The sequence below is a fragment of the Leucoraja erinacea genome, chromosome 15 (genome assembly GCF_028641065.1).
Source record: "Leucoraja erinacea ecotype New England chromosome 15, Leri_hhj_1, whole genome shotgun sequence".
Lineage (NCBI taxonomy): Eukaryota > Metazoa > Chordata > Chondrichthyes > Rajiformes > Rajidae > Leucoraja > Leucoraja erinaceus.
In genome coordinates this window covers 11,825,770-11,853,523 of record NC_073391.1, presented here as the reverse complement: position 1 = coordinate 11,853,523, position 27,754 = coordinate 11,825,770, and the positions used below count along the sequence as shown (strand labels likewise).

At 41.2% G+C, this 27,754-nt stretch overlaps 1 protein-coding gene across 5 annotated transcripts in view; it reads left to right on the top strand.

Annotated features, from left to right (window-relative positions):
- mgmt (O-6-methylguanine-DNA methyltransferase) overlaps positions 1–27,754 on the top strand; it is a 434,918-nt gene that overhangs the window by 345,279 nt on the left and 61,885 nt on the right. For 3 of the 5 annotated variants that reach the window (XM_055646684.1, XM_055646686.1, XM_055646688.1), the window contains one exon: positions 3,281–7,549. The exons of the other annotated variants lie outside the window; for them this stretch is intronic. In XM_055646684.1, coding sequence (XP_055502659.1) covers positions 3,281–3,424 — 144 coding nt within the window. In that variant the 3' untranslated portion in view covers positions 3,425–7,549. Of the gene's footprint in view, positions 1–3,280; positions 7,550–27,754 lie in introns of those variants that run through there. 5 annotated transcript variants of the gene reach the window in all.

The following is a 27,754-nucleotide window of genomic DNA, read 5'->3' as shown; positions in this document are numbered from 1 at the left end:
TGGAGGTTCTACCTTTTTTAGTGGTTGTGTTGAGATATTATACCACCATCTCTGTGAGATGGGCAAAGTTTAAGGTAGATATAGGGGGGGCAAGCCTTTGTACACGGAGGGTGGTAGATGCCTGGAATGCAGTGCCAAGGGTGGTGGTGGGGGCAGAACGATAGTGAGGTTTATGATGCTTATAGACGGGCACGTGGATAGGCAGGGAAAGGATGGCTATGGATCATGTACAGGCGGGTGAGACTTGTTTATTTTTGCATTATGTTGGCACAGACATTGTGGGCTGAAGGGTCTGATCCTGTGCTGTCCTGTTCAATATTGTATGTTTTTTTGTAATGAACTAATCTTTACTCTTTGACCACAAGCTGACAGTTACTTCATTAGGAAAGGAATATTGTGAATATAATCAGCAGATTAGCTAGATTTGAATATTTCTGTCTTGCTAGGATGGCCAATTTCACCGCACGTAGTTTTTAACTATAAGTACATACACGTGTCATGCAAATTTAATCTCTCGCTATGAACATATTTTAACATTCAAAACAGGTGATACTACCATATGAAAGCATAGAGTGGGAAACAGAGATATTCAGCCCACCAGCCTGTTCTCTCCTCAAAGCAATTAATCCACCTGTCATTGTCCTACCAGATATATTTTCTCTCGAGAGACAAATTCTGCTCAGCTTTTTGAAAGAAAAAGTAACCACAACTATCTTACCTTGGGCATGATTTAGCTAATTGTTGACTTCAAACTATTTGGAAAGTTAGCACACTGAACTTTGGCCAGTGTCCATATTTCATCAGGATTATACAATTATGTCACTCCATCCAAAATGGCAGACATCACATAGTATGTACGTGATTAGTATGGGTGTTATTGATTAGTACGGTTAATATTGATTAGTACGGGTGTCAGGGGCTATGAAGTGAAGGCAGGGGAGTGTGGTTAGGAGGGAGAGATGGACCAGCCATGATTGAATGGCGAAGTAGACTTGATGGACTGAATGGCCTCATTCTGCTCCTATCACTTATGAATGACCAATCTGAAACCTTTGCACAAATACAAAATCAGCTCAGAATCTGAGACTAAATTGTCAGAAATGTATAGAATTAATTCTACATCCCTGTTACTCCAATACCAGGTGGATTCATGTCCCAATACGACTACTTTACATTTGTCAGCTTTACAGATAGGAAGTAATACACATCCATAGAGTATAAGAGCCAGGATGGCTTGATGCAGCTTTATAGGGCTTTGGCTAGGCTGCATTTGGAGTATTGTGTTTAGTTTAGAGTTAAGTTGTGCCATATATTTATAGCTTATCTCTCTGCCTATCTCTCTGTTTTAGTATTTTGTAACAGCTATTTAATGACTACTTTATACTTATTAACTGCCTATCTCTCTGTTTTAGCATTTTTGCTAACAGCTATTTAATTACGAATTTAACAGTTATTTTGATTCTGATGGCAATTTAAAAGTGTGACTTAATAATGTTGTAACCCATGTATTTTGTTTGTGTTGACCATACTGTACAGCGGACTGCCAGAAAACAGGTTTTTCAAGTATTTCCTGCAGTGTTACTTTGGCAGAAACAATTGAAATCTATGAACAATATTTTGCAGATTAGTAAATAAACCATGTTCTGTAGATTAGTAAGTAAGGCATGTAAAACAATTTCCATTCAGACTAGAACTCCATTAGCATACTTTATTGTCAAATAAATAAATAAATAAATATTTTCGAAACAAAGTATTGATGAATTCAGTCATGTGCTGAACAAATGTAACATAATTACGTAAGATGAAATGTGTACGGAGGAAATGCGGATGCGGGTTTATATCAAAGATACACGCAAAATACAGGAGTAGCCCAGCGGCACAGGCAGCGTCTCTGGCGAGAAGGAATGGGTGACGCTTCGGGTCGAGACCCTTCTTCATAGTTTATGAAGGGTCTGCCACGATGCAGAACTTTTCTTCCGTCGCCTCCACCTCCATGCCTTTTTCTTTGGGAAGGAGCCCTCACCACCCAGTATTGGCTCATTCTCCCATCTCCTCTGGTCCCCCTCCTATTGGACCACCGGAAGGCCCTCTACCCTCTATAGACCTTTTTATTTATAGTTAAATAAGTTTGCATGCAGAATTATGCATAGTGTAAATGCCAGGCATTAAAGTTACATATTGTACTAAGATTAGCAATTATTATTACAATCTTGTAATTTTTTTAATAACCTTGTTCTTGTAATTTTAGTTAGAACCACTACTGTCATCTGAATTTTAAAAAGATTTGACAATCACTTTGTATATTATCTTGTTCTGACTAAACCTCATTGTAAGATTCAATTTAAGGGAGCATTGATACGTTTTGCAAATTTTACAAATAAAAAAAGTATTTTGTATTTACAATACAGAAGGTGGCCATTTGGCCTATTGGGGTCCATGCCAGCTTCCAGGGGACTAATCCTATTCTGCCCTTAACTTACTTCCTTGTACCCCTTCACTCTTTCGCACATGCCTTCAACTCCCCTTTGGTTAATTTTGTCACTAACAGGCACTAGAATGTAATTTGCTAATGTAATGCTAATTAACCTACCAGCACGTCATTGCGATGTGGGAAGGAAACCATCGCACCCAGAGGAAACCCACTTGGTCACAAAGAGAATGCAGGCACTCGACACAAACAGCACACGAGGTCAGGATCAAATGTGGCTCCCTGGAGGTGTGAGGCTGTAGAACTAACTAACTGACAGTATAACTAACTGCAGCTGTCCTGTGCCACCCTCTCAGATTATTTTCATGAATAGCAGACATTTAACATAATTCACTGCAAAGTCAAAATCTCAGATGAGCTGCGTTGTTGACCAAAAATGGAACATTCACAGGATTATAGTATAGATTGTGTCAAATGCTTGTTTGCAATGTTGATATTCTTACCCTCATGATCAATATCATTATTTAGGGTATCGCTCAGCTTTGTCAGGAGCTACCAGTAAAATATATCACAAGTAATAATAAATCTAGCATGCAGAAAAAGGGAATAAATTTGCCACTTTAATTCCTGTCTTTCCTAAGATGCTCATTTGCTGGCCTCTGAGTGAATGGTTACGTCTAATTATACTAAAGCTTTGTAACTCTTTCCTCTGAATCCTTTATCCCTAATATGGAAATCAATTTAGAGTGTGCAAAATTCTGTGAAATGTTTACTATTGATCTGGGGCGACGTTTTTAATAAATAAAATTTAACGTTTGTGCAATTATTTTTTTTTTTTTGCCTTAATCTCAGGTGCCGATTATCGTGCCCTGTCACAGGGTGATCTGCAGCAATGGACAGATTGGTAATTATATGGGAGGAAGAGGAAATCACCTCAAACAATGGCTACTGACACATGAGAAGCTTCTGAAAGAGAGCCGAGAAACATCTTGGTGACTTTGTCCAATGCTGCCTCACAGCTAGAAACGTATGCCAACAACATGCAGAATAAAGCAAGCCCTTAACACTTCCACTATTATTTTGGGAATTTCTAAACAGTGATTTTAAAACGGATAAAAGAAACTTGAGAGTCTTATGCGTGGTGGCACCACTACTATATTAAAAAGGGCTGGATACATCCTGAGGGACCCTGGCCTTTCTTGTTTTCACATTTTACAGAAGAATGAATACATAGAACTGTGTGCATGTTGTGTATGTATTTTGTTTCCACCTACAAGCTTTTTTTGTTCTATTTTTAATGCCCATTAAAGCAAGGATAAGGGAGTGGGAGGAGCATGGCAAATGTTAGGTGCAACTGCCCCTCTGAGGAAGCATCTGGCTCACAGAGGGGACAGACGACAGTCTGATGCTCGCGTGTTACTGGGAGCAAAATGAAATCCCGAGGCTTCAGCACACACCTCTTTATTCCTGCACCGTATTGTATTTGTGACCAGCACGGAAAGCTGAACCTCAGCCAGATGAGTGTCAATGAGTGCCCTGTCCTCTTTGATGTTTGAGCTACTGAAATAATCTTTCTCATAAACACTTTTCAATGTTTTTGTGACCATTTTGCGCATAGGAAGCATTTTGTACATGCTGTCTTTCAGAAGAATGTCTGTCACGGCTACACCATTGTTTTTGTTTTCGGTTTGAAATATATTTTCCAAATCTCAAAAAAGGCATCATTTATATATTGGGTATTTATTTTCAGCAGAGTCATAATGCTATATGTTCTTATCTTTTCAGAAGCGGCTAAATATGTAAAACTTTCTTTTGAGTAGCCAATTTTGTTTGAAACACACACTATCTGCACAGCGAATTAGATATGGGAACAAGTTCCTAGCAGTTTAAGGACAAGGGATTTTACATGTTTTAATTAGCAAGAAGACAAATTACTTCAATTGTATTAATGGAGTATTGTCAATGCTGTTGATTTGGGGGTCAAAGGCTTAATCATGGACCTACACTTTACCTCAATTGATAATGTCTTTGTCACCCACATGCTTTCATTCATAGAACTGGGTAAATAATTTGTATGTTTTAGTTTACAGTTGTCTTATGCATTCTTTCCCCTTGGAAATTATTTTATTGGCTAGATGATTAGATTGTGGAGAGGGAGCTCTCACTGGTACTTTCTTTTCCCACTGAAGACATTGTTTGAGCAACGACAGTTATCCTGCCTGGGGGAAGATGAATTTTCCTGCCCTTTCATGCTCCCATTTGCTCTCATTGTTAGTCAATGTGGGCACATGCAAGGATTTCACATAATTAGTTTATTCTATATTCATAAAAAAGGAAGATTTAAAAAAAAAAAAATTCTTCATTCCAGACATATTTTATTTTAATAATCCGCGTGGCGTTGTGTGAGTACAAATTGTGTTCGATGTGATTAATCATAGAATAATCAATTAAAGGTCGCAAACTGCCACAATTTTTCACAAACAGGTACCTCTTTCGTAAGAACATTAAAGTCGTAGTGAGAATAAAAGAGAGGGAGGGGGGGGGATGGGTGTCAAATAAATTACATATTACATTGGGGCTGCCACACAATTGATACAATAGGATTTCCGGCTATTACACAGATCAAAAATGATAGCCTTTAAATCATATCAGAACAAGATACCTGCGCTATAATACCCACAAATGTGTTCTCACATGGGGTTAGAATATAGCTCTCGGCATGATCCCTAACTTTTTCACGTTAGGTGTAAGGTTGTACATTTATCGGACATTCATTTTGGCATGTCTCTGGCAATAATATCATGGATTTACTTTCCGTGATGTTGGCTTTAAGACTGAACTAAATGATAGTGAATTGCCAGCAAAATTAATAATTACAAAGTATATCAGTTTTCTTTCCAACGGACACCAACATTATGAACACCTGTGTCACACAGATTATTGAAATACTAAATTTATATCAATTCAAAATATTTTGCAGACTTTTTTATGGATGTTGAAGGGACTTCTGTAATTGAGGTTTGGATGGCGTGGTTTATTATTCCAGTTTGATGACATTTTTTAGTTGCACATCCCTCTTTATGCAAATCATTATGAATCCCGATATTTGCTATGTTCTTATTTGTCATGTGACTTCCTTGATATTGATCATTTAATTTTTATTGGGACATATTTTCCTTCCATAATAAATGCAAGATAATTCATTAGAACAGTTTCTATAAATAAAAGATGGATCTGACTTTGGAAAATGTGATTAGCCTTTCACCATTGAGTGTTCTCCCAGCTCGCCTGAATTGTAGCTCTCTAATGGTATTAAAAGATAAGCCTCTCTCAACAGTCTATGAACCAACAGAGGGCAGCAGAGTGTAGTGGAATTGCATTACAAAGCAGCGTACACTCACAACAACAGCTTCACCCTCAATTATTTCTGTTTTTAACCTACAAAGAGAAGCCAGAGAAGTTCGAAAGAAACTTGCACATTGATTTGTGCAGCATATTTTTAATCAAGGTGCCTCGCGTGTAAATTTATTTGTACGCATTCACGTGTGTCTTTAACATGTGCAGATGCACCAAGCATAGTACAACTTGCTGCCTGCCGTCTGACAGTCAGATGAAGAATGGCCCTTCTTTACTCACTGATTTCTGATATTGTTAATGATGCCCATGCTACCGACTGGGGTGAGCACTAATGAAGGATGCTGTGACACTAGAACTCTAGGGGTTCTATTTCAGAAGAGAGGTGAATGCACACTGCCACTTGGGTGCACTTCAAGCATGCCCTCTTCAACCATTATTGCTGATTTCATCTTGTGATTTTGTTTTAATGCAGTGCATTATTTGGCATGATGATCTTTCATGATGAAATACTTAACTCTTGTTTCGAATCGACAAAGGGGTGGAGGAGCTAATGGTTCTGTTGTTAGCCCAATTGTTGAAAGAAAGAAATGTCCTTCAGCCTTGGAATTGGGTTCCAGTGACCTATCAGATTTCCTCCCCTTCAGTCTTCCAGTGCTTTGAACTGCTGACATTGAGACACTGTGCAGTCAGGCACGGCAGCTGTTTCTGCATCATCTAATACCAACACATGCTGTTTTAGACCATTTTCAGAAGAAAAGATAATGAAGGATTCAGAAATAATATTTGTTTTGGCATAGTCATCTTTATAATAAAATGCACGCACCTGACCATGGAAAAACTGGATTTTGAGATAGGGTTAAGTTTGTTGACGGGGCGATATGTTGAGGTTTAAAAAGATTCAGAGTGATTATTTTTTTTACATTTAGAGCTGCTCCACGGACCCAACTCCGGCTCGACTGTGCACTTTGTCAGTGTGAAAACTAACAGACATAACAGTTGACATCTTAATGCTGTGCATTACTAACTTTTTGATAAATTTGACCCTACTCAAGCTTGACATCGAGCGGAAGTGAGGGAAGGGAGCACATTTGCAGATTCTTGGATTTGGACTTGTAACTTGCATTGCTGCCCTGTCTATCCCTCCGTGTTTACCTGACGGGAGAGGAACAATAGGGGTGGGTGGGTGGGTGGGAAAAACTAGCTTTGAGCACCTGAGATCTGTGATGGTGGATCTGGTCGAAGCCCAGAGTACTGCAGACGACAAGTAGGAAATGTTCAAGAAAATATATTCTATCACAAAAATACACTTGCCACGTTCATAATATTATTTACATTAAACTAGTTGCATTTTGGTTGATTCCAAAATGCTCTTTCTATGACTTATGCACTCCTATTCTCACAGAGCAAATGTAATATATCTCCATAAATTTTGATAGCATTTGTATTGAATAAATGATATCTGGTCACATTCTAAGATAAATAATACATTTCCCGTGATGGATACAGCATTACTTTAGAAGTAAGGTAGGACAGACACATTTATGAATTCATTTATAGCTTTGGCGTTTATAGACAGACTTTTCTCACCCACTAAGTCAGAGATGGAAAAGTAGCTTTAGTGATGGCAGATTATCACATCCACATTCACGATTATTTCAAAGCAAATAAAAATCATTCAAGGTATTCAAATAGTGGTGCGCTGAATTATAAGTAAAATGCACCACTTTTTGTATAATTTTTGAAAATAAAGAATAACAGAATGAAGATGTGATGTGTTTTGTGATTATTTTAACTGGATCAACACTGAAGGGGAAAAAAAACACACATACCTTTCTAAATTGTTATTTAACGCTGTTGCATATTTTCATTTCCTTCAGAGTCTGCTAAATGTTTGTCCAGAACAGTTCCTGGTCTGTATGAAACTATAGAGATGGCAGTAAAATACTTAGGTTAAGGCCACATCGTGGAGAAATTGCAGGTACTGATGTGTCTTTAAGTGACTGAGGGCAGTAGTCCAAAGTCTTCTGGACCAAGTGGCACCAGCTGCAGACACATGAAGCATGTCTGGGCTCCATCACCTTCAGGTCTGCGCCAGACAAGAATCTATACATTAGAGTGGGATAAAGGATAAGAAATGGCCACTATGTTGTAAGGTGAAAATTGAAATGCGTATGGTATGCTGACATTTAAAATGATTTATGGTGGGTTATTGTCAATTGTGATTCAACCTTTTAAATTTGCTGTAATATCATTTAAAAGAGATTGCAGGGGGAAAAAAATCAAATGCAAACAATAATTAAGATCAATCACATATGGTTTTGTATAGGCTGAAGTATTTACAAAGTGTTCTGCTTTCTTTCTCTTTGAACACACTCACTTTCCTATCACAGTTGATTTCACTTGTGTTTACTCACTTTCTGAAGTTCAAAATGTTGTCCAGAACCTGCCCTGCTTTCCCAGTGCCTTTAAACTGCCCATATTTATATGCAATGTGAACTTTTAACTCTGGGTTTTAAATGGGTTTTTTTTTTTCCTTTCCCAGGAATTATTTAATCACATATAATTTTGGATTTGTTTTCTATTATTGTACTGCACGTTACCGATACTTTTACCAATATTTATAGAAATTAATCTTAGCATAATTAAGGCACTCGTAGGAAAATATTATGAATCATTCCAAAAGTAAAACGTGTGCTCAATTAAGGGTTCCCAACCTTTTTCGTCCCGTTCACCCCCGGCAACTTTAATAGCACATAACAATGTTATTTCACTTATTTATGAACAACTAATGATGAACAGACACCGGAATACCAGAACCAAACAGTGAGTCAATGAGCAAAAATATGTACAAAATCAACAAATTTACCCCCTGGGTAGGTGAAATTTAGCCCCTGGGGTAGTAAATTTACCCCAGGTTGGGAACCTTTGTGCTAGAGTATCTTAGCAGGTCAGGCATCACCTCTGGAGAACATGGGCAGGTAATGTTTCGGGTCGGGACCCTTCTTTAGCCATAATTATTCCAGTCAGACGAAGGGCCTTGACCTGAAACATCATCTGCCACTCCCTCCACAGATGCTGTCAGACACACTGAGCTCCTCCAATACTTAGTTTTTCACTCAGGATTCCAGCATCTGCAGTTTCTTGTGGCTCCAGTTATTATTCCTGTGTACCAGTTACAGTACGGGTGTCAGCGGGTTATGGGGCGAAGGCAGGATAATGGGGTTGAGAGGGAAAGATAGATCAGCCATGATTAAATGGCACAGTAGACTTGACTGGCCAAATGACCTAATTCTGCTCATAGAACTTATACAATACAATATTACTTTATTGTCAGAGCAAGTCTGAAATTTTGTTTTTGCATATAGCCGTACGATAAAATAAAGAACACATGTGGTAAATGCACATCTGCAAGCAGGATTGAGATTAGCTTTGGGTAGGAAGGAACTGCAGATGCTGGGCTACACCGAAGATAGACACAAAATGCTGGAGTAACTCAGCGGGACAGGCAGCCTCTCTGGAGAGTAGGAATAGGTGACGTTTTGGGTCGAGACCCTTCTTCAGACTGAGAGATGACGGTCCCTCGGTCTCCTACTCTTTCACCTCTCCAAATCCATCTCTCAGGGCAAGTGCAAGGCAGCTTGCTAGAGGTTTCACAGGGGCCAACAAGAACCACGCTGTTTCTTCTCAGAGCTGATGTTTCCTGTGATACACCGACTCAACTCGGTGGCGCAGCGGGTAGAGTTGCTGCATTACAGCGCTCGCAGTGCCGGAGACCCAGGTTAGATCCTGACTACGGGTACTGTCTGTATGGAGTTTGTAACCAGCTACATTGCCAAGTGCACTGAGGATGTCACCATCATGAAAACTTTCACTGCACGTGGTAACGAAAAGCCATGGATGACAGCAGAGGTGCGCTCGCTGCTGAGGGCTCGTGATGCAGCCTACAGAGCCGGTAACACAGCCGCTCTCCGATCCACCAGGACTGCACTGGAAAAAGGAATCAGGGCAGCGAAACGTGCCTTCGCGGGGAAAATCCAGGGACACCTCTGCGACACAGGAGACACCAGGAGGATGTGGAAGGGAATCGAAACATTGACGGGGTACAAGGCAAGGCAGCAGGTAACCGACACGGACACTTCTCTCCCAGATAAATTAAACAACTTCTTTGCTCGTTTTGATGCAGCAAACACCACACCCAAGAGGAGAGCCAGCCCCTGCCTACAAACCGACCAGCCAGTCCTGACCATAGACACAATGGACACACGGAGAATCCTGTCTAAGGTCAACCCGTGGAAAGCAGTCGGACCCGACAACATCCCAGGACGTGTGCTAAAGGAATGTGCTGAGGAGTTAGCAGATGTGCTAACAGACATCTTCAACATCTCCCTTAGTCAGGCCATTGTCCCCACATGCCTCAAAACTTCCACGATAATCCCCATAGCGAAGAAACCAGTGGTTGCCTGCCTAAATGACTACCGCCCTGTCGCCTTGACCCCAATAATAATGAAGTGTTTTGAACGCCTGGTGAAACCCCACATTACTGCCAGCCTCCCCTCATCGTTAGATCCCCTACAGTTTGCCTATCGCCCCAACCGCTCTACAGAGGATGCCATCTCCACCACGCTGCACACAGTAATCGCGCATCTGGAAAACAAAAACACATACGCCAGAATCCTGTACATTGACTTTAGCTCAGCGTTTAATACCATCATCCCACAGAGACTTGTGGAGAAACTAACCCTGCTGGGCCTCAACACCACCCTGTGTCACTGGATCTTGGACTTTCTCACAGAGAGACCGCAGTCAGTCCGTGTTGGCAAGAACACTTCAGGCTCGATCACGCTGAGCACCGGCTCCCCTCAAGGCTGTGTGCTCAGCCCGCTGTTGTTCACACTGCTCACACATGACTGTGCTGCCAGATTCAGGGACAATAAAATCATAAAGTTCGCGGACGACACTACAGTGGTGGGACTCATCAGTGGAGATGACGAAACAAGGTACAGGGAGGAAGTAGAACAACTGGTGGACTGGTGCGGCAAAAATAACCTGGAATTGAATGTCGAAAAAACTAAGGAGATGGTTGTCGACTTCAGGAGGGCGCAGCCAGAGCATACACCGCTCAACATTAGTGGCACTGCAGTGGAGAGAGTGGAGAGCATAAAGTTCCTCGGTGTGCAGATAACGGACAACCTCACCTGGTCCAGGAACACCACTGGGACCGTCAAACGGGCCCATCAGCGACTGCACTTCCTGAGGAAACTAAAACAGGCCTCACTCCCCACCAACATCCTCAGGACTTTCTACAGGGGCACGGTGGAGTCTGTACTCACGTACTGCATCAATACGTGGTACTGCACCTGCAACTGCTCGGACAGGAAGGCTCTGCAGAGGGTAGTGAGGGGAGCAGAGAGGATTATTGGCGTCTCCCTACCCTCGGTACAAGAACTGTTCCAGAGCCGCTGTCTGAAGAAAGCACAGAGAATTGCCAAGGACAAACTGCACCCCCTCCACACACACCTGGATCTCTTGCCATCAGGCAAGAGATATCGAAGCATCAAAGCCCGGACTACGAGGCTGCTAAACAGCTTCCTACCACAGGCTGTGAGGCTGCTAAACAGTCACTCTGCACTCACAGTCACTTGACTTGACTTGACTCTGCGGCTGGCACGAACACTTTAATAACTGGCACTGGCCACTCAAATCAGCGGCCCCGGACATTTTTTTATGATTGGTTTACTGTTTTTAACATTGTGTTTTTTACCTGATTTTAACTATTTATTCTGTTCCATCAGGGACTGGATTGTTTTTTTTAGTGTTATTATGTGAGAAGTGTTTTAAATTTCATGTGCGAGGCTCCGCTATTCACTGGGAAACGTCTTTTCATTTTGCACTGTACTTGTTGCTTGCAAGATGACAATAAAGGTTGATTGATTGATTGATCCTCCTGGTGACCTGCGTGGGTTTTCTCCGAGATCTTCAGATTCCTCTCACTCTCCAAAGATGTACAGGTTTGCAGGTTAATTGACTTGGTAAATGTAAAGATTGTCCCTAGTGTGTGTAGGATAGTGTTAATATGCCGGGATCGCTGGTCGGCACAGCCCCCGTGGGCCGAAGGGCCTGTATCTCTAAACTAAACTAAACTAAACTAAATGGGACTCTCTGATCCTGCCATAGTTGACTCAATCCTTCTAAAAGAGATCCAGAGCACTCAAAAAGTTTCCGTGAAGGTAGGAATCCATCCGTAAATAAACAATGGCGTCCAACAGTATTGGGGCCTAATTAAGAACATGAAACATGTGAAGCACCTGAAATTATACAGTTGAACTTTCTAATAAACAAACAAATCTGCACACAAATCTTGTAAGGAGGTTCTGCACATGTAACCATTTGCTTATTCCGAACACAAATCTGGCTTGATCAAAAGAAAAACAATTTACGTCAGAAAGCGGAAATGATGATTAAAGGGCCTGTCCCACTTGGTCGTCATTTGCACGCCGCTTACACGATCTGGTAACGTGTGGGTAGTGCGGGACGGGCGCATGGAATGGCGTGGACGAGTGTGGAGTTGCGTGTGGTATCGTGCAGCGCTCCAGGATTTCATTCTGCACAAAATCCTCGCGCGCCACCGGCCTGTCGCGTAAATGACAGCCAAGTGGGACACCCTGGCGCGGCTCAACGTCTCACCTCCAACAGCAGCAGAAGCAGGCAAATGATGGCTGAGCTCGGCCTGGGGCTCACGGCCGTTGCGGATCCGGATCTGCCCCCACTCCTACTCCCAGAGCGGGGCCAAGATGATTGGAGATGGACACAAAATGCTGGAGTAACTCAGCGGGACCGGCAGCATCTCTGGAGAGAAGCAATGGGTGACGTTTCGGGTCGAGACCCTTCTTCAGACTGAAGCAGAGTCTCGACCCGAAACATCATCCAATCCTTCTCAGCAGAGATGCTGCCGGCCCCACTGAGTTACTCCTGCATTTTGTGTCTATCTTCAAATGACGTCACGCGCTCCAGACGGCTGTGCGGACGCATGATGGCGCGCACGACCATCGCACGTCAGTCACTACCGGCCTGTCACGTAAATGATGGCCAAGTGGGACAGGCCCTTAAGTGAATTCTGATTTTTTTCACTGGACAACTGGCTCACAGTTTAATAACTGATAATATCATGTGAGAACAACAAGATTATTAGAAAATCACTAATGGGGTGAAACCTTTTTGATGAGAAATAACAAATAATTCTAATGCATGGCCTCATATATACAATAGACACCTGTTAAACCTCTGAACGGGGTCGCAGATATAGAGAGAGCCTTTCCCAGAGGACTTGGCATGAAAATTATTTATAGACTGAAATTTTCCAAGACTTCACTTTCAGCATAGGGCCTCCGAGGCAACAGATGGGGTTCGATAAACCATGCCCATGGCCGTGTGCATCCAATTAGCAACATACCCAGTCTCCCAACAGATGATTTTGGCTGGAAAAAAAAAATGAGATTGCACAAGTGTGTATGCAAGACTCACTTACATTAAATATTTGTCCTTGTGGCCTCCATGCTGAAATTCCTGATGCTCACAATCCTGGAATGTAAATAAATTATACACTCCACGAATATAAATGCAGTGGCAGGCCTCAAAATTATCGCCCATGCACACCATGGCTAATTTCCAGGAAACAGTCATGATCCCTTTCTCGTTGCAACAGTCCATAATGCTCAGACTATGGGAAGGAGCCGAGGCACACTAGGGGAATGGCAGCACGGAGACTGGGGCTGAGCATGAGAATCTGCTGCTCCAGAACTGTCAGCTCCTCTTGCGAGTAAAATATGCCATGTCGCTTTGACATAATGAAAGACTGTGCCAAAGTACAGTGGTTATGTACAATGCTTCAAATGGCATTTCCCAGTGTGTGCCGGAGTTCTCAATTTAAATCTGTGTCATGGTGACAACAAAAGGAAATTATGCAGGAGTGAGAGATACAATTATCATCACCGCCTTCCTTAAACCAGCCTCAATGCAGTCAAGTGGAAGTGATCTAGGTGCTTTGTCTTGATTGGCAACCTCCATGCTGTTTGCACCTGTGTGTTGACTAGTGGGTGGCTTTCAGATCCAAATAAATACACCTGCTGCAATGGGATCTTCACCTCCATACCACTCAGCCTTGATATTACAATCAATTTATTTTGTTGTCAGTGCTGTCAACTTCCTTTTAAAGCTTAGATCTTATGCTATAAAAGCTGTTTGATTCTTCCATCCCGAGTCAAGTGTATTATTGGTTAAGCTCTCCGCACAAGCTTTCTCTCCGCCTGCCTATTCAGATTAAGGAGCGACGCTCTATACTACTGCTTCTTGCCATTGTCAGAAATCAGGGCCATGAGATGGTCCCTCCAGTCAGCTGGTTCACAAGTGGAGCATTGAATTTTTTGAGGGCCGGTTTAATTCTGACAATTGGAGAACGAGTGTTACTGTCTTAATGCGGATGGGCACAGGGAAAGTTTTTTTTTCACTTCATCTGTCAGTGTGCAGGAATAGAGGTGTAAAACTTTCCTCCATGATCTGCAGATACAAATGAATGTGCAAATAATTTTCGTCCAAAACCAAGCCAGAAATTTGTGTTTACTTTTTAACACATTAAACATTACCTGCTTTAAAATGTGGTTTTGTATAGTAGCCTGTTGGACTAATAATGTTATACTGAATCTGGCAGTGTTGAAACCATCTTAAGCCTTTCTGCAGCTAAGGCTTAATGCATTTCTGCAATTGTTAATGGGCTGCCCTAGAGAATGCGTATTAAGGTAAAAATATTAGAAGCTTCTAATTCAAAATAAATCTACTTAGATGACCTTACTTCGGTTATAATGCAGTTCATATTTTAAAAGCAGATGCAATGAACTGCAGTATTATTTTTCTTTAAATTATGTCAGGATATTCAGGATAAAATGAATATTGTTTAGAATGCCATTGTGGACTGAATACAACACATGGTTATAGCAAAGGCTGGATTATGAGAGTTTTTTTTAAGATCATTTTAATATTAAATATAATACATATAAGTTAATGTCACACTCATTTAAACAGGATGATGATATAAGTGTTCAGTTGATATGCCAACAGATGCCTTCCAGGCAAAAATTGAACTAGATATAATAGTCTTTCAGCGCTTACCTATCATGGTACAAAGTGTTTGTACAACAATTGATCACCAAAAGCAATTACCTTGCAATCATTACTTTTTTTGTAAAAAAAAAAATTGCTTCAATTTATCAACCAATTATTATATTTTCAAAATTGTTCACCCTTGATCTGAACTTACAGCTGTAGGAGTCCTTATATAATATCTTGAGGTAGACAAAGATTTTTATGTTTGAAATGAAACTGCACCCCATAACATTTCCCTGTGCTGGTGGATATGAAAAACATTAATAACCTATGGCTTGGTTTCAATGTCATTTGATACATAAATTTCAAGCAAACACGACAAAATTACATTAACAAAACAAAATTACTACTTCCGTCTTCCCACTGAATTAAAGGATAATCTACAAAATTAGTTAAGAAACATGAAAGTTGCAAAGGTTGAAACATTGTTTTACTTTTAAGAGCAGCAACTGCCAGGGTAACTTTGTTGCATTTACAGTGACATTATTTATCAGTTGGATGGTTTACACTTAGTAAAGATTGTTTCCCTGAGACAAACCTGTTTTCTAATCCCATTCACATTGATTGCATACTAAATCTTGTTCAATTAAACATTTTTTTTTAATTGAATTTAATATAGTGCATTATAGTCAGACTAGCTATGGAATAGTGGCATTGCTTTTCAAAAGCTGATTTGCTTTAGCTCAGTAAGAGACCAACATCTCACTTTGTGTTCTTCAATTACAAAGTCTAACAACATTTAATGTAGTTCACTAATAGATATATTTAAATTGTTAGACAGTGACTATACAAATTTCCCAACTTGATAAAGGTCCATTTTCATCTTTTTAGACAAACATATCAGACAAATGTTTTTTTTTTAAACTAAATTTACAGATTAGACATTTTTTTAATATGTAACAGATACATTTCACATGTAGTTTGCATGGAGACAGATAAACCTTATAAAAGCCAGGGATACTGCTGTGGCAGTACTTAAGTGGCTAATCCACATGACCTCTGACCTTGACAGTGTCATGTGACTATAGATTTTCAATACTCCCAGGATCTATGTTACTCATAACGTGTTTTGCACCAGCTTTAGAATTTCTATCAGAACAATCTAGTTATACTTTTACTTCAAGATGACAAACATGAACAAAATATATGAGACTGACTCTGTAATTATGAAGAATTTGGCAAAATGTATAAACTAAAATAATGAGCTGTTTTACCATATCTAATCAATGGTATTGTGAACAACTATTTGTTAATAAACCTTTTGGTTGATCATTTGCTTCATCTCACAAACATGGTATTATTTGTACTTGGTGTAAATTGTCATCAAATTATAACATAAAAATAAATTGTCGCTTTATATCGTAAAATAAGCCAACTTGCCTAAAATCATCCACTCAAGTATGATTTGAGCAGCACTGAGTCAAATTTACAGTCCTCAAATAAAAGGACGTGTAAAAGAAAACATAGACACTGATTCAGTTTGTGCTGGGTGATTGCCAAGAATCATCCATTTAGAGTTTAGCTGTAGGATAAATTAACACTATCAACAGGCGATTTCCACTCTCCCACTCTCTCTCTCTCATGTTCCAATGTTAGGTGAGTGCCAGCAGGCTGAGAAGCAGAAGACTTTGTAGTGCTGAAAAAAGGAATGTAAACCTAGATAAAATTAACATCGACCATAGAAAGACTCAACTTTATTCTAGTAAATTTAAAGAGCGAGTTAAGTATCCAAAAAGACAAAAAGTGCTGGAGTACCTCAGCAGGTCAGGCACCATGTCTGAGACCCATCGAGACCCATCTTCACTATCCAAACATTCATTCAATTCATATTATTTATGCAATATCCATCTGTCTATTTTGAGGCTATTTATTAATGTTTTTTCTACATTCCTCAGCACCCAACCAGCATCTTGCCTGAATGCCACTCCACAATGTTCCAAATTATCTGATGATTGCTTAGATGCGGTTCTTCTTAGCAATTCTCTGCATCTTGAGTTCCTCATTGCACCCCACATCTATTTTGTAGGGCTGGTTCATTTTCAGGCTGCAAATGTTGCCGTTTGGAACTCAACCCTTATGTCACCATCATCAGTTGTCAATTTGCAGCCAGGCATTTTTGCCACAGGTCTGCAGAATAAAACCTCGAGCTGAATCCCTCCTCATGAAGACTTGGCTCTTAAAAGCATTCTGTTACATTCTCTTGCTGGAAGATGAGAGAAACACAGAGATTTGAAAACATCCATGGGTGAACAGGCTGCAACTGGAGATGCAGATAATGAAACAGCCTGCCTGCCAAAGATTACAGGTGAAAAGGAATATTATGCATAGCATTGCTGTAATGACCTACTAATGTATCAACTACGGTGGAGGACTGAGTGGTTAGCAGATTGTTTCTTCACCTTTGGGATCTGAATTTGAACAGAGGCCAGGATGACCAGATGAAAATGTTCACAACCTCTGCTGGCCGTAGAAAATTAGTTTTGGGTCATCTCAGTTCTTGCCCTGCTGAGCTTCATTCAATTTGGTATAAATTGGCAACCTTACCCAGAGACAATGCTTTCTGTGAAGAGGAATTAAAACAAACCAGTAATGTTGTCCTGCAAGGGATGTGAAACACGGAGAGCACATAAAACAGGAAATGCTGGAAATACTTAGCTGGTTAGGCAGCATCTGTGGAGAGAGAAATAGAATTAGCATTTCACGTCAGTGGTGTATCACATTTGCTTTTGTTGTTGGAAGAAGGGAAAGTAAGTTGTGAAGACACTGCAAATGGGTACATGCTAGTTAAATGTTTGTGCAAAGAGATAACAGTTGGGGAATAATGTGGGGACACATACAAGTATACATTTTGGTAGGAAGAGTGAAAAAGCAGATTTTTTTTTTAACAACAGCGGATGAGAAAATAATAAATGTTGGAATGCAACGTGTCCTTAGATGTGAATCGTGGAAAGTTATTGTGAAGGTATTACATTATGGCAGAGGTACCACAAACAATCAGCAAAGTAAATGATACCTCTGCCACAATTGCAAGGGAGTGAAGTGATTGCGACCATTGTAATTCAAGCATAAGGAAGTCTTGCTGCGATTGCAATTGCAAAGAGTTTTGGTCTAATTATTTTGAAGAGGGATGCATTGAAGCTTTGGATTGTGAGATTGAGTGGAATGGTCTATGGTTTTTTTTAATCTGGAAGAGTGAGAGAAACATTTAAAATCTTCTTGGGTTTAACATAATTGAAGCTGGATGGAGGGTCCAGAAACAGGGAACATAATCTCAAAGTAAGAGATTTAGTTTGGAATGTTTAGGAACTGAGATGGGGACTTTCTTTCATAATTAGTAAATTGTGCATCTTTTGAATGTTTATGGGGGAACTGACTTATGTTGCAGAGTAAATAAAAACTGTTTTTTAATCCTTATATTCTCGATTGTGACAAATGACAAATATTTTGCCACTTTAAAGAGTATAAGTATGAATACATTTTGTCCATGCCCAACCCTCTTAATAGAATTTGGGTTTCTATGTGCCTGGTTCTGTTCCCACCACTTTTCATTTTACACTTCCCTGGCTGAAACCATTCTTGTCTGGTAGGTAAAAAGTTAGTTTTAGCTGGGTGAAGAGGTGGGTCCATTTTACCAACATTTCTCGCAATGGGCATCGTTCACTTGTTTATAAACTAACATGACCTCCTAGTGTTCATTGTGCTGTTCAGAATGGTCATCAGCACCTTATCATTCTCATCCCTTATCTCTTTCAGCTCCCTATCATGAATACCATCTATCCCTGTGGATTTATTTGTTTTGGATGAATAGTGAGGTATGATATCATCATTGATTAGTCATTAAACATGCATGACTTTGTGATTCAGTGCCATTGTGCAATATATCATGCAGACAGTCAATGATAACATAATTCCCGATTGGATGATTTACAGTGTGTCTGCTGCCTGCAAAAGTTTGCTCTTATATTTTACTCATCTGAGCATCTATGTTGCGAAGGCCTGTGAGGCAAGTGCATTAAGAGAGTGCCGGGTTTGGGAATAATGTGTGTTTGGGATGTATTTCTGTGCATTGATGGAGGTGTTTGCAAGTGACCTCTGCCCATTTTCTTTTGTCTGCCCCAGCAGTTACTGGCACCCATCCTGAAACATGTGGTTATTAGGCCTTGAAGGGTAAAGACATGAGGGAACCCTATGCTTTCACTTACACTCACTGGCATTCACCGCAGTGTAAAGCATGTGTCTGTGCTGGCCAGGCACTGTGGAGAATGCTGAGGTGAATTTGAAGAGCGAGCGTTCTGAACAAGAACTCGCACAAACGGAAGGCATATGTTGCTGCGCTGAGAGGCAGGAGCAAATGTGAGTACATCTCTGTCACATCATTAGCACTGAGCAAGTCCCTGCATATCCACTAACTTATGACAGCAAAGCACGATGCACCAGCCACCCCCGAGTGACACGTATCTGTGAGGTTTGTTGATATGGCCCTCTGGATGGCACTCCAGAAATCTATGAACATCCATAGCAGAAGTACAGTCTGCCCTTGGGACTTCTGCAGGCTATCCTGTGGCTGCCAAGTGCCCAAAGGGTGGATAGCAAAACAAAGAAGCTATTCATCAGAGTGTTACAGATGGTAATAAACCCATTCAAGAGCAAGTCCCTGAGGTTTACATGTGGGTTTGACACTCTTTTAAAATCATAACCAGGAACCTTCATCCTTGGGCGTTTCATCCAGCGGTTGATGTCTTCTGGCTTGTTGGCCAGCACTGTCTTTCAGCTCACGTTGAATCTCCAGTTCTTCCTGCCCAGCGGTACGATTTTTTGAGCAAACTCCACCTGGGTTGCTGCTGTTGTTTTGAGTTTGAAGCATAGAATGGAGGCCATGGTAGCCATTATATGTTAGCATGGCTGGAGACAGAGGAGACTCCATCATCTGCCACATGGAAAGGAGCGCACGGCAAGGTTAGCATGCCGACCCCTAGCTCAGAAATAGAGTTTAAGTAACTATCAGAAGAGAGGCTGCAATGATGAATTGATTATCATGCTTGCTGGAAGGTGAATGAGGGTATGTAATGAACATAAGAAAAAAATATGGAATAATATAACCAGTTTCAACACTGGCCATTCTAATTCCTTATCTCTTACTCTTTTACATGGATCCTGGAAACATCCAGAGTACCATCTTGTACAACATGAAAAGTGCAGAGATCGGGGTACCACAGCTGTTGAACATGCCTCTAGTGTTACTGCAAGGACTAACTATTTAAAAAAAACAGATTGCCCATTCTCTGAAACTATGACATATAGTCAAACATAGGTGTGATGTGGAAACTATACTAGGAAGGTGGGAGGGCTTGACAGAGTGCAGGGATCCAAGGCTGTTGGTAAAGAAATAACTGAGGGTGACGCAGTGGCACAGCAGAGAGACCTGACCAGCAGGGACTCAGGATCGACCCTGGCCAAGGTCTGTCAGTGTGGAGTTTGCACGTTCACCCTGTAACCACATGGATTTCCCCGCGGGAGGGTTGCATTTCCTCCCACATCCCAAAGCTGAGCGGGTTTGTAGGTTAATCAGCCTACAATCAGCCTCTGTAAATTGCCCCTGGTGTGTAGGCGGTGGAAGCAAAAGTGGGGAAACATGGCACTGGTGTGAACGGGTGTTCGATGGCCGGCGTGGACTCGATGGGCCGAAGAGCCTGTTTTCTTGCTGTGTCTTTCAATCAATCAATCAAAACTTCCATCTGAAGGATGGTGTGCAATGAGCCCCTTGTTATCTCCTTACCATTGAAGAAAATGACTCCGGCACTTTAACTGAGAAAGAAGGTGGTATAACTGATAGTTGTGCTTAAGACAGTGTGTTTGAATGATTTATGGCTCTGCCGTCCCTGCCTACATTGATCAGATCATTACTGCAGTGCTTCTTCACCACATATATATTCAAGGAATTGGCATTTATGAGTAGGCACTCGCTGCCTTTCCCAGTACAGGTACTGTATATAGTTGTAGTTCCACACTACAGCAAGGATGTATCAGGCTATTAGGCATAGACATGAGGGATAGACATCAGGCTCTTAAACCTGGCTCGGACAAAACTCTGATTATTAATAACCCATTATCTGTTATTTGCACTTTATACGTTTATTTATTCATGTGTGTATATATTTATATTATGGTATATGGACACACTGATCTGTTTTGTCGTAAATGCCTACTATGTTCTGTGTGCTGAAGTAAAGCAAGAATGTCATTGTCCTATCAGGGACACAATGACAATAAACTCATTTAACTTGACTTGACTTGATGTGATCACACTGGTGAGAGTGTAGAAGCTATTTAAGGGGATATTGCAAGTATCGATTAATTCTAGTCACGGGCGGCATGGTGGTGCAGCAGTAGAGTTGCTGCCATACAGTGCCAGAGACCCAGGTTTCATCCTGATTATGGCTGCTATCTGTATGGTTTGCACATTCTTCCCATGACCGCATGGGTTTTCTCCAGATGCTCCGGTTTCCTTCCACACTCCAAAGATGTGTAGGTTTGTAGCTTAACTGACATGGTAAAATTGTAAATTGTCCCTAGTGTGTGCAGGATGGTGCTAGTGCACGGGAATCGCCGGTCGGCATGGACTCGATGGGCCAAAGGGTCTGTTTCCGTGCCGTATCTCTAATCTAAACTAAACTAAGCAGACTGGGGTAGTTTTCTTTGGAAAAAGGAGATTGAAAAATAGTTTAATTGTAACGTATGCAATGAGGTGTCGGCAGGGTGGACCCAGAAAATGTAATTGCCTTTAAAGAGCTCAGTAGCTAATAGATACAGATTGAAATAAATTGTAAGATGGTTTGAGGAGAATTGAGAGGAAAAGGTGAACACCTCGAGTACATTGGTGGTGCCAGGAACTCACTGTTTGAAAGGGTGGAGGATGTAGTACTTGCAGGAGAACAAGAAAAGTCACAACATAAAAGGCTATGGACCAGGAAATGGGGCATGGTAGCAACTTAAAGGGCTGCCTTTTTGACCAGCATGGCCACAATGAGTCAAATGGCCTCATAAATCTCAATGTTGAGAGATGGAAAATAAATCCATTGATTGGAAAACAAGATTTCCATTAGAAAAATCATGTAAAATGAACCCCTCTAATCAGCCCAAGACCATAGAGCTATAAAATATAGGAGCTTTTCGGCCCATTGACTGCCCCATTTGATCATGGCTGATCTATTCTTTCTTCGCCCCATTTTCCTGTCTTCTCTCCGTAACCTTTGACATGATCACTAATTTTCCTTTATGTGATCAAGAATGTACTTGCCTTTCTTACTTTAACCTCTAGTTGTTGTATCCTACATAAGAACACTCACACAAGATATGCAAGTTCTGTTTTCTTAATGCGTATTTTTATTTGCTGCATTAAAAAAGTCTTTAAAAAAAATAAAAAATAAGATAGGGCTGAAATAAAATGCTCCAGTGATGTAAAATGTTTGGACCAAAAAGTTTGAAGTAATCTGTAAAAAACATAATATTTATAGCATAAATAAACATGAGGGGGAACTTCTTTACTCAGAGAGTGGTAGCTGTGTGGAATGAGCTTCCAGTGAAGGTGGTGGAGGCAGGTTCGTTTTTATCATTTAAAAATAAATTGGATAGTTATAGGGATGGGAAGGGAATGGAGGGTTATGGTCTGAGCGCAGGTATATGGGACTAGGGGAGGGAGATTATGTGTTCGGCACGGACTAGAAGGGTCGAGATGGCCTGTTTCCGTGCTGTAATTGTTATATGGTTAATGGTTAGCATATTATGGAGACTTTCTGGTCTTTCTGGATGGATTAGAAGGAAGGACTATAGTTTATTGTCACGTATGACCAGGCACTGTGAGATTCTTTGCTTGCATACACAATGTATATAAATAGCAACCACCTACAGCGCTGACGGTTACAAAGCATGCCGGCTCCCCCTTTTGTTCCCCCCCCCAAAAGTTCCCCCACACTGGGTCCCCATTGTCATTTCCCCCCCCCCCCCCCATTGTCCATTGTTCTCCCCTCTCCTCCCTCACGGTGGCCCTCCACGCTCTCATCGACCGTCGACCACATGAGGCATCGCCGCTGTCGAGGCTCCATCGTCGCAAGGCTTCACCGCTGCCACCGCCGAGGCCTCACCACTGTCGACGCCCACTTCATGCCTCCCTGGAGCCGACCCGGGCCCCAGCCACAGGCTCCGTCAGCTGCTTCACCCGACCCGGGCTTCCATCCGCCAGATTGTTTTCCATAAATTTAGTTTAGTTTAGTTTAGAGATACAGCATGGAAAGGGGCCCTTTGGCCCACCGAGTCCATGCCGACACTAGTGCTATCCTACTCACTAGGGACAATTTACAGAGGCCAATTAACCTACAAACCTGCACGTCTTTTGGATATGGGAGGAAACCGGAGCTCCCGGTGGAAACTCATGAGGTCACTGGGAGAACGTGCAAATTGTGTACAGACATGACCTGTATTCAGGATCGAACCCAGGTCTCTGGCGCTGGAAGGCAGCAACTCTATCACTGTGCCACCGTTCCACCCATTATTCTGTCATCTTGCCAAATGAGGAAATTACATTCAGTTTCATAATCATATTTTACGGCAGCTGAAAGATGAAACAAATCTGTGACTTTTTGAAGGGAGCATTTTTATCTTGCCCGGGTCTGTTATTGTATAATTGGGAGTAGGTGGTGGATGAGACATTTAACTGGGTTATTATAACAAGTAAGAACTGGTGGCCAAACATACAAATAGTTTGACACGATAGAAGAGCAAACATTTTTTTATAGGTCATTAGTGTTCATTAATCAGCTCAAGAATTAGCAGCAATAAAGGCCTACAAACTACCATTTGCCAAGCAATAATGTAAATGGCATATAAAACAACTAATAGCAGCAATTGACAGCTTGTTGTGCACAGTGCCAGATTTTTTTTATTGTACGGTTTAGTATTAAACGGACACATGATTTTCCTTCCTGCTCAAATGGATGGTTTAAGCCATAAATTGATATAAAAGCAGCAGCTAGTATTGTCCACTGCATTCTGCCAGCCCTAAGTAAGATAATTGATGGGCGACATAATAATTGGTATGACTGTCCAAAACATTTCTTGTGCAGTTATAGTTATCATTTTTTTCTGTGCATAGTTCAGTAGATATGGAAAACTGGGGCACAGCATTCCATCTGCAAAAGTTTATAGGTTTGCCAGAACGTCCATGCGGTCATGTGTCTTCAAGTCACAAGGATATGAAATGCATAAACAAAAGTGGTGCAGATATATATTCATCTGCATTAACAATGGGACCATGGTCTTTCGGCATTGGTGCATGGAACTCAAATATTCACCATCGCTGCTTGGTTTTACACTGTTGAAAGTCACACAGAAAGTTGTGCGGCATTCCAGAACAAGCAGGATAGCTGAATGCACAGCCATACGTTCATAAGTTATAGGAGTGGAATTTGGCCCTTTGGCTCATCAAGTCTACTCTGCCCTTCAATCAAGGCTGATTTATCTTTTCCTCTCAATCCTATTCTCCTGTCTTCTCCCCATAATCCCTGACCCTCTCACTAATCAAGAATCTGTCAATCTCCACCTTAAAAATATCCATTAACGGCCTCCACAGCCGTCTGCGGCAAATAATTCCACAGACTAACCAAATAAATTCCTTCTCATCTCCTTCCGCAAGGTACGCCCTTTTATTCTGAGGCTGTGGCCTCAGGTCCTAAACACTCCCACTAGTGGAAACATCCTCCCCACATTCACTCCATCCAGGCCTCTCACTATTCAGTAAGTTTCAATGAAGTCCCTCCTCATCCTTCTAATCTCCAGTGAGTACAGGCCCAGTGCTTTCAAACGCTTTTGATTTGTTGAACTTTAGTCATGAACTTTTGTTGCCGGATACTTTTCCAAGCCTTCTCATACAGTAAGGTTCAATGAGGTGTTCGACCAATGGTAATTTTTCCAGGTCCATGAGGTGCCATTGATTCCTGCCTTTAATGAAATGGTTACTACTTGTCCAAATAATTGGAGCATCCCCTTAGAGAAATAGAACTTTAAGATGTTACTCCAGCTGGCTTAAGGCTTATCACCTAACAGGGAAAAACACATGGAGGAAGTTAACAGAGCCAGCTGAGACTACAAAAGCCTTCCACTGCGTTGGCTGCAATACTCTTGAGTGTCAGATTTGTAATAGATATGAATCAAAGTGCAACTTTACTTTTCTTCCCAGCAACGCAGTTTTTGGCAATGACTATTGCTGCAATAAAAACATTTCTGACGAAAACGATCTGATGAAACTGCTAATTTGTCAAGCTTGTTCCACATGAACCAGAAAAGAAAAACGTGTTTCTGCTAATGGAGAGTGGTATGCTTTCATGGTTCAGGCATGTAAACTATCTATCCAGATCATACACTACACATATGTTCTGTTTCTCAGCGCAAAGAAACCACAGCTTAAAGCTGCCAGCAAATAGTTGTTTATAAAGCAATATTTTGAACTGATCAGCTTGTGGCTTTGTCTTATATAGTTGAGTTTGCTTATAGTTTGCTTTATATAGTTGGGTTCAGCTGTGGTTTTAAAAGAGAATCTTATACCACTCACATGACAGCTGTGCATACACTGATATCTCAATCTCATTAAATAATTAAGACAATATAGACAGTGTTTTTAATCTCACTTGGATCTGAAGTCTGTTTTGTTGAATTGTGTTTGCTTTGGCAAAGAGCAGTGTCAAAGAACACATTCTGGATAGCTATTTTCATGCTAGTGGAGCAGGGTTTAAATCAATTTATGTCCAAAAAGACATTGTCATAGTTCCTGGTGAAGTGTATGAAATGAATATAAACTTCAGGATTCCTCAAAAAAAAAGTTATGCCAACGTGACATAATTAACAAAAAATATGCATTGTGCAGCCTTATTTAGGCTTGTGACACTTATATTCGAGTATAGTGGAACACATGTTAAAAGGTGTTTCCTGTTCTGTAAGTGTGATGAAGACTGAGTAGACTGGGTTTTCTGTACCCTGCTGGAAGGAGGTAAGAGTGTTGTCCGACACCCCAAGCCCTAGAGAGAACTGGCCTGGTATAACAAACATATACGGGACATAATTTGCCAAAGTGAGTGTAACTCCATGCTCCGAAAATAAAACATAGGAGGAAACGGGCATTCCCTACAGGCATGGCTGTAAGATTTAAAAAAAAAAGATTCCAAGCAATATCTGAAGAATTAATATGGTGAGAAAGGTGCATTGTCAACCAAAAATTGGGCCTCACCATAACCTGAATTCACTGTTAATAGGCATGTGAATGGTCAGCTTTACAGGACAGTGTTAGTTTGAGGACAGTGGCAGTGCTGCAATGATGCATTCTGCACTAGACTCGAGAGTCCTCCCACACCCAGTGCTGGCAAAAGTAACAGACTCTTCTGCAGAGATGCTACTTGACCTGCTGAGTTCCTCCAGCACTGTGTGTCCTTTTGTGTATTAACAAGCATCTGCAGTTCTTTGTTTTTCGAAGAGGGAGAAGGTAACACTAATATTCCTGCCCGACACCCTTTTGCGAGGGGGTGGGGCAGTCAGAGCAGGACTATTCCCCTGAAGCTTGTATGAAGTTTATGCCTGCCTAGGTTGACTCTGCCTCTTGCTGATACCAGTGGTATCAGAAGCCAAACTCCCGGCCAATCAGTATCTTTATGCCAGAGAACTTGGCGGATAAGGGCATGATTATGCCGATTCCATAATTGGAACTCTGTTGAAGATTAAAATTAATTCACAGCAAACTGCAACTAATGACGACAGATTAAGAGTCGTGGGCTCTGAGGTTACGAGACTGATGAAAGCGATGAAGTCTGTGAACTACCCCCGTTCACTTGCACTTAATTTGCTTATGACTGTGGCCCAGTTTTCAATATTGGCTGTGATTTGGCAGAATGGCAGCCCCTCGCTATATGTGCGTAATGGGGATATTTCAGGGGGAAAAAAGCTGCTGTTTTAGAATTCTAATGTTTTGTTGTGAAGATATGCTTGGTGGTAAAAGCGTAAGTCATATCAGGAGTAATGACCTGCAAAACAACATTATTTGGACATTAGCTGTAACAATTGCCTGCCGCTATCTATCAATGGCATCATTCAATCCCCACTCCGGGTATTTTGGACATTGTGCACTGTACCAGAGTCATATAAAGCAGATTGTGGTAACAGGCTGACAGTTACTAGCTAGCTCAGCAGTGCTTGGTGCAAACTGCCACCTTCCTGTGGATTTACAGCTGCCACTTATGCTACTTCAATTAGTTCTATAGCACACAGATGTTGCTTAAATGTTGCTGCTAATGACACTGCAATAAGCGTAAGATTCATGCCATATTTTGAGGCATGTAAATTTCTCAAGTGGCACAATTAAACTGGAAATATTGGGTAGAGAGAACTTGGCAAACTCAAAAAGTTGGAAGGCCCAACTGCTATTGAACACTGATACTTGGAATTCGTTCAAGTTAGCCATTCCAACTTTCCTTAAATATGTTTGCTGTCAAGTGGATCCACTGTAAAAACACTTGAAGAAAGTTGATCGATGTTTTTTCCTCTCTGAGCAGAGAAAAGTTTATCTTTGGTTGATTATTTTGATTTTGCAACACTTGGCAGTCATTTCCATCTCATCAGCTTTGTGCAACATAAATTTAACAGTGATGATGGCAGCAATTATACCTCACCTGAATGAATGCTGCTTTGTCCTCACCTCCCCCTTTTGATCATCATAACTGGCGCTTACCCAGAAGGCTGATGAAAATGTCTTAAATCCAGCTGTTGGGTGAACCA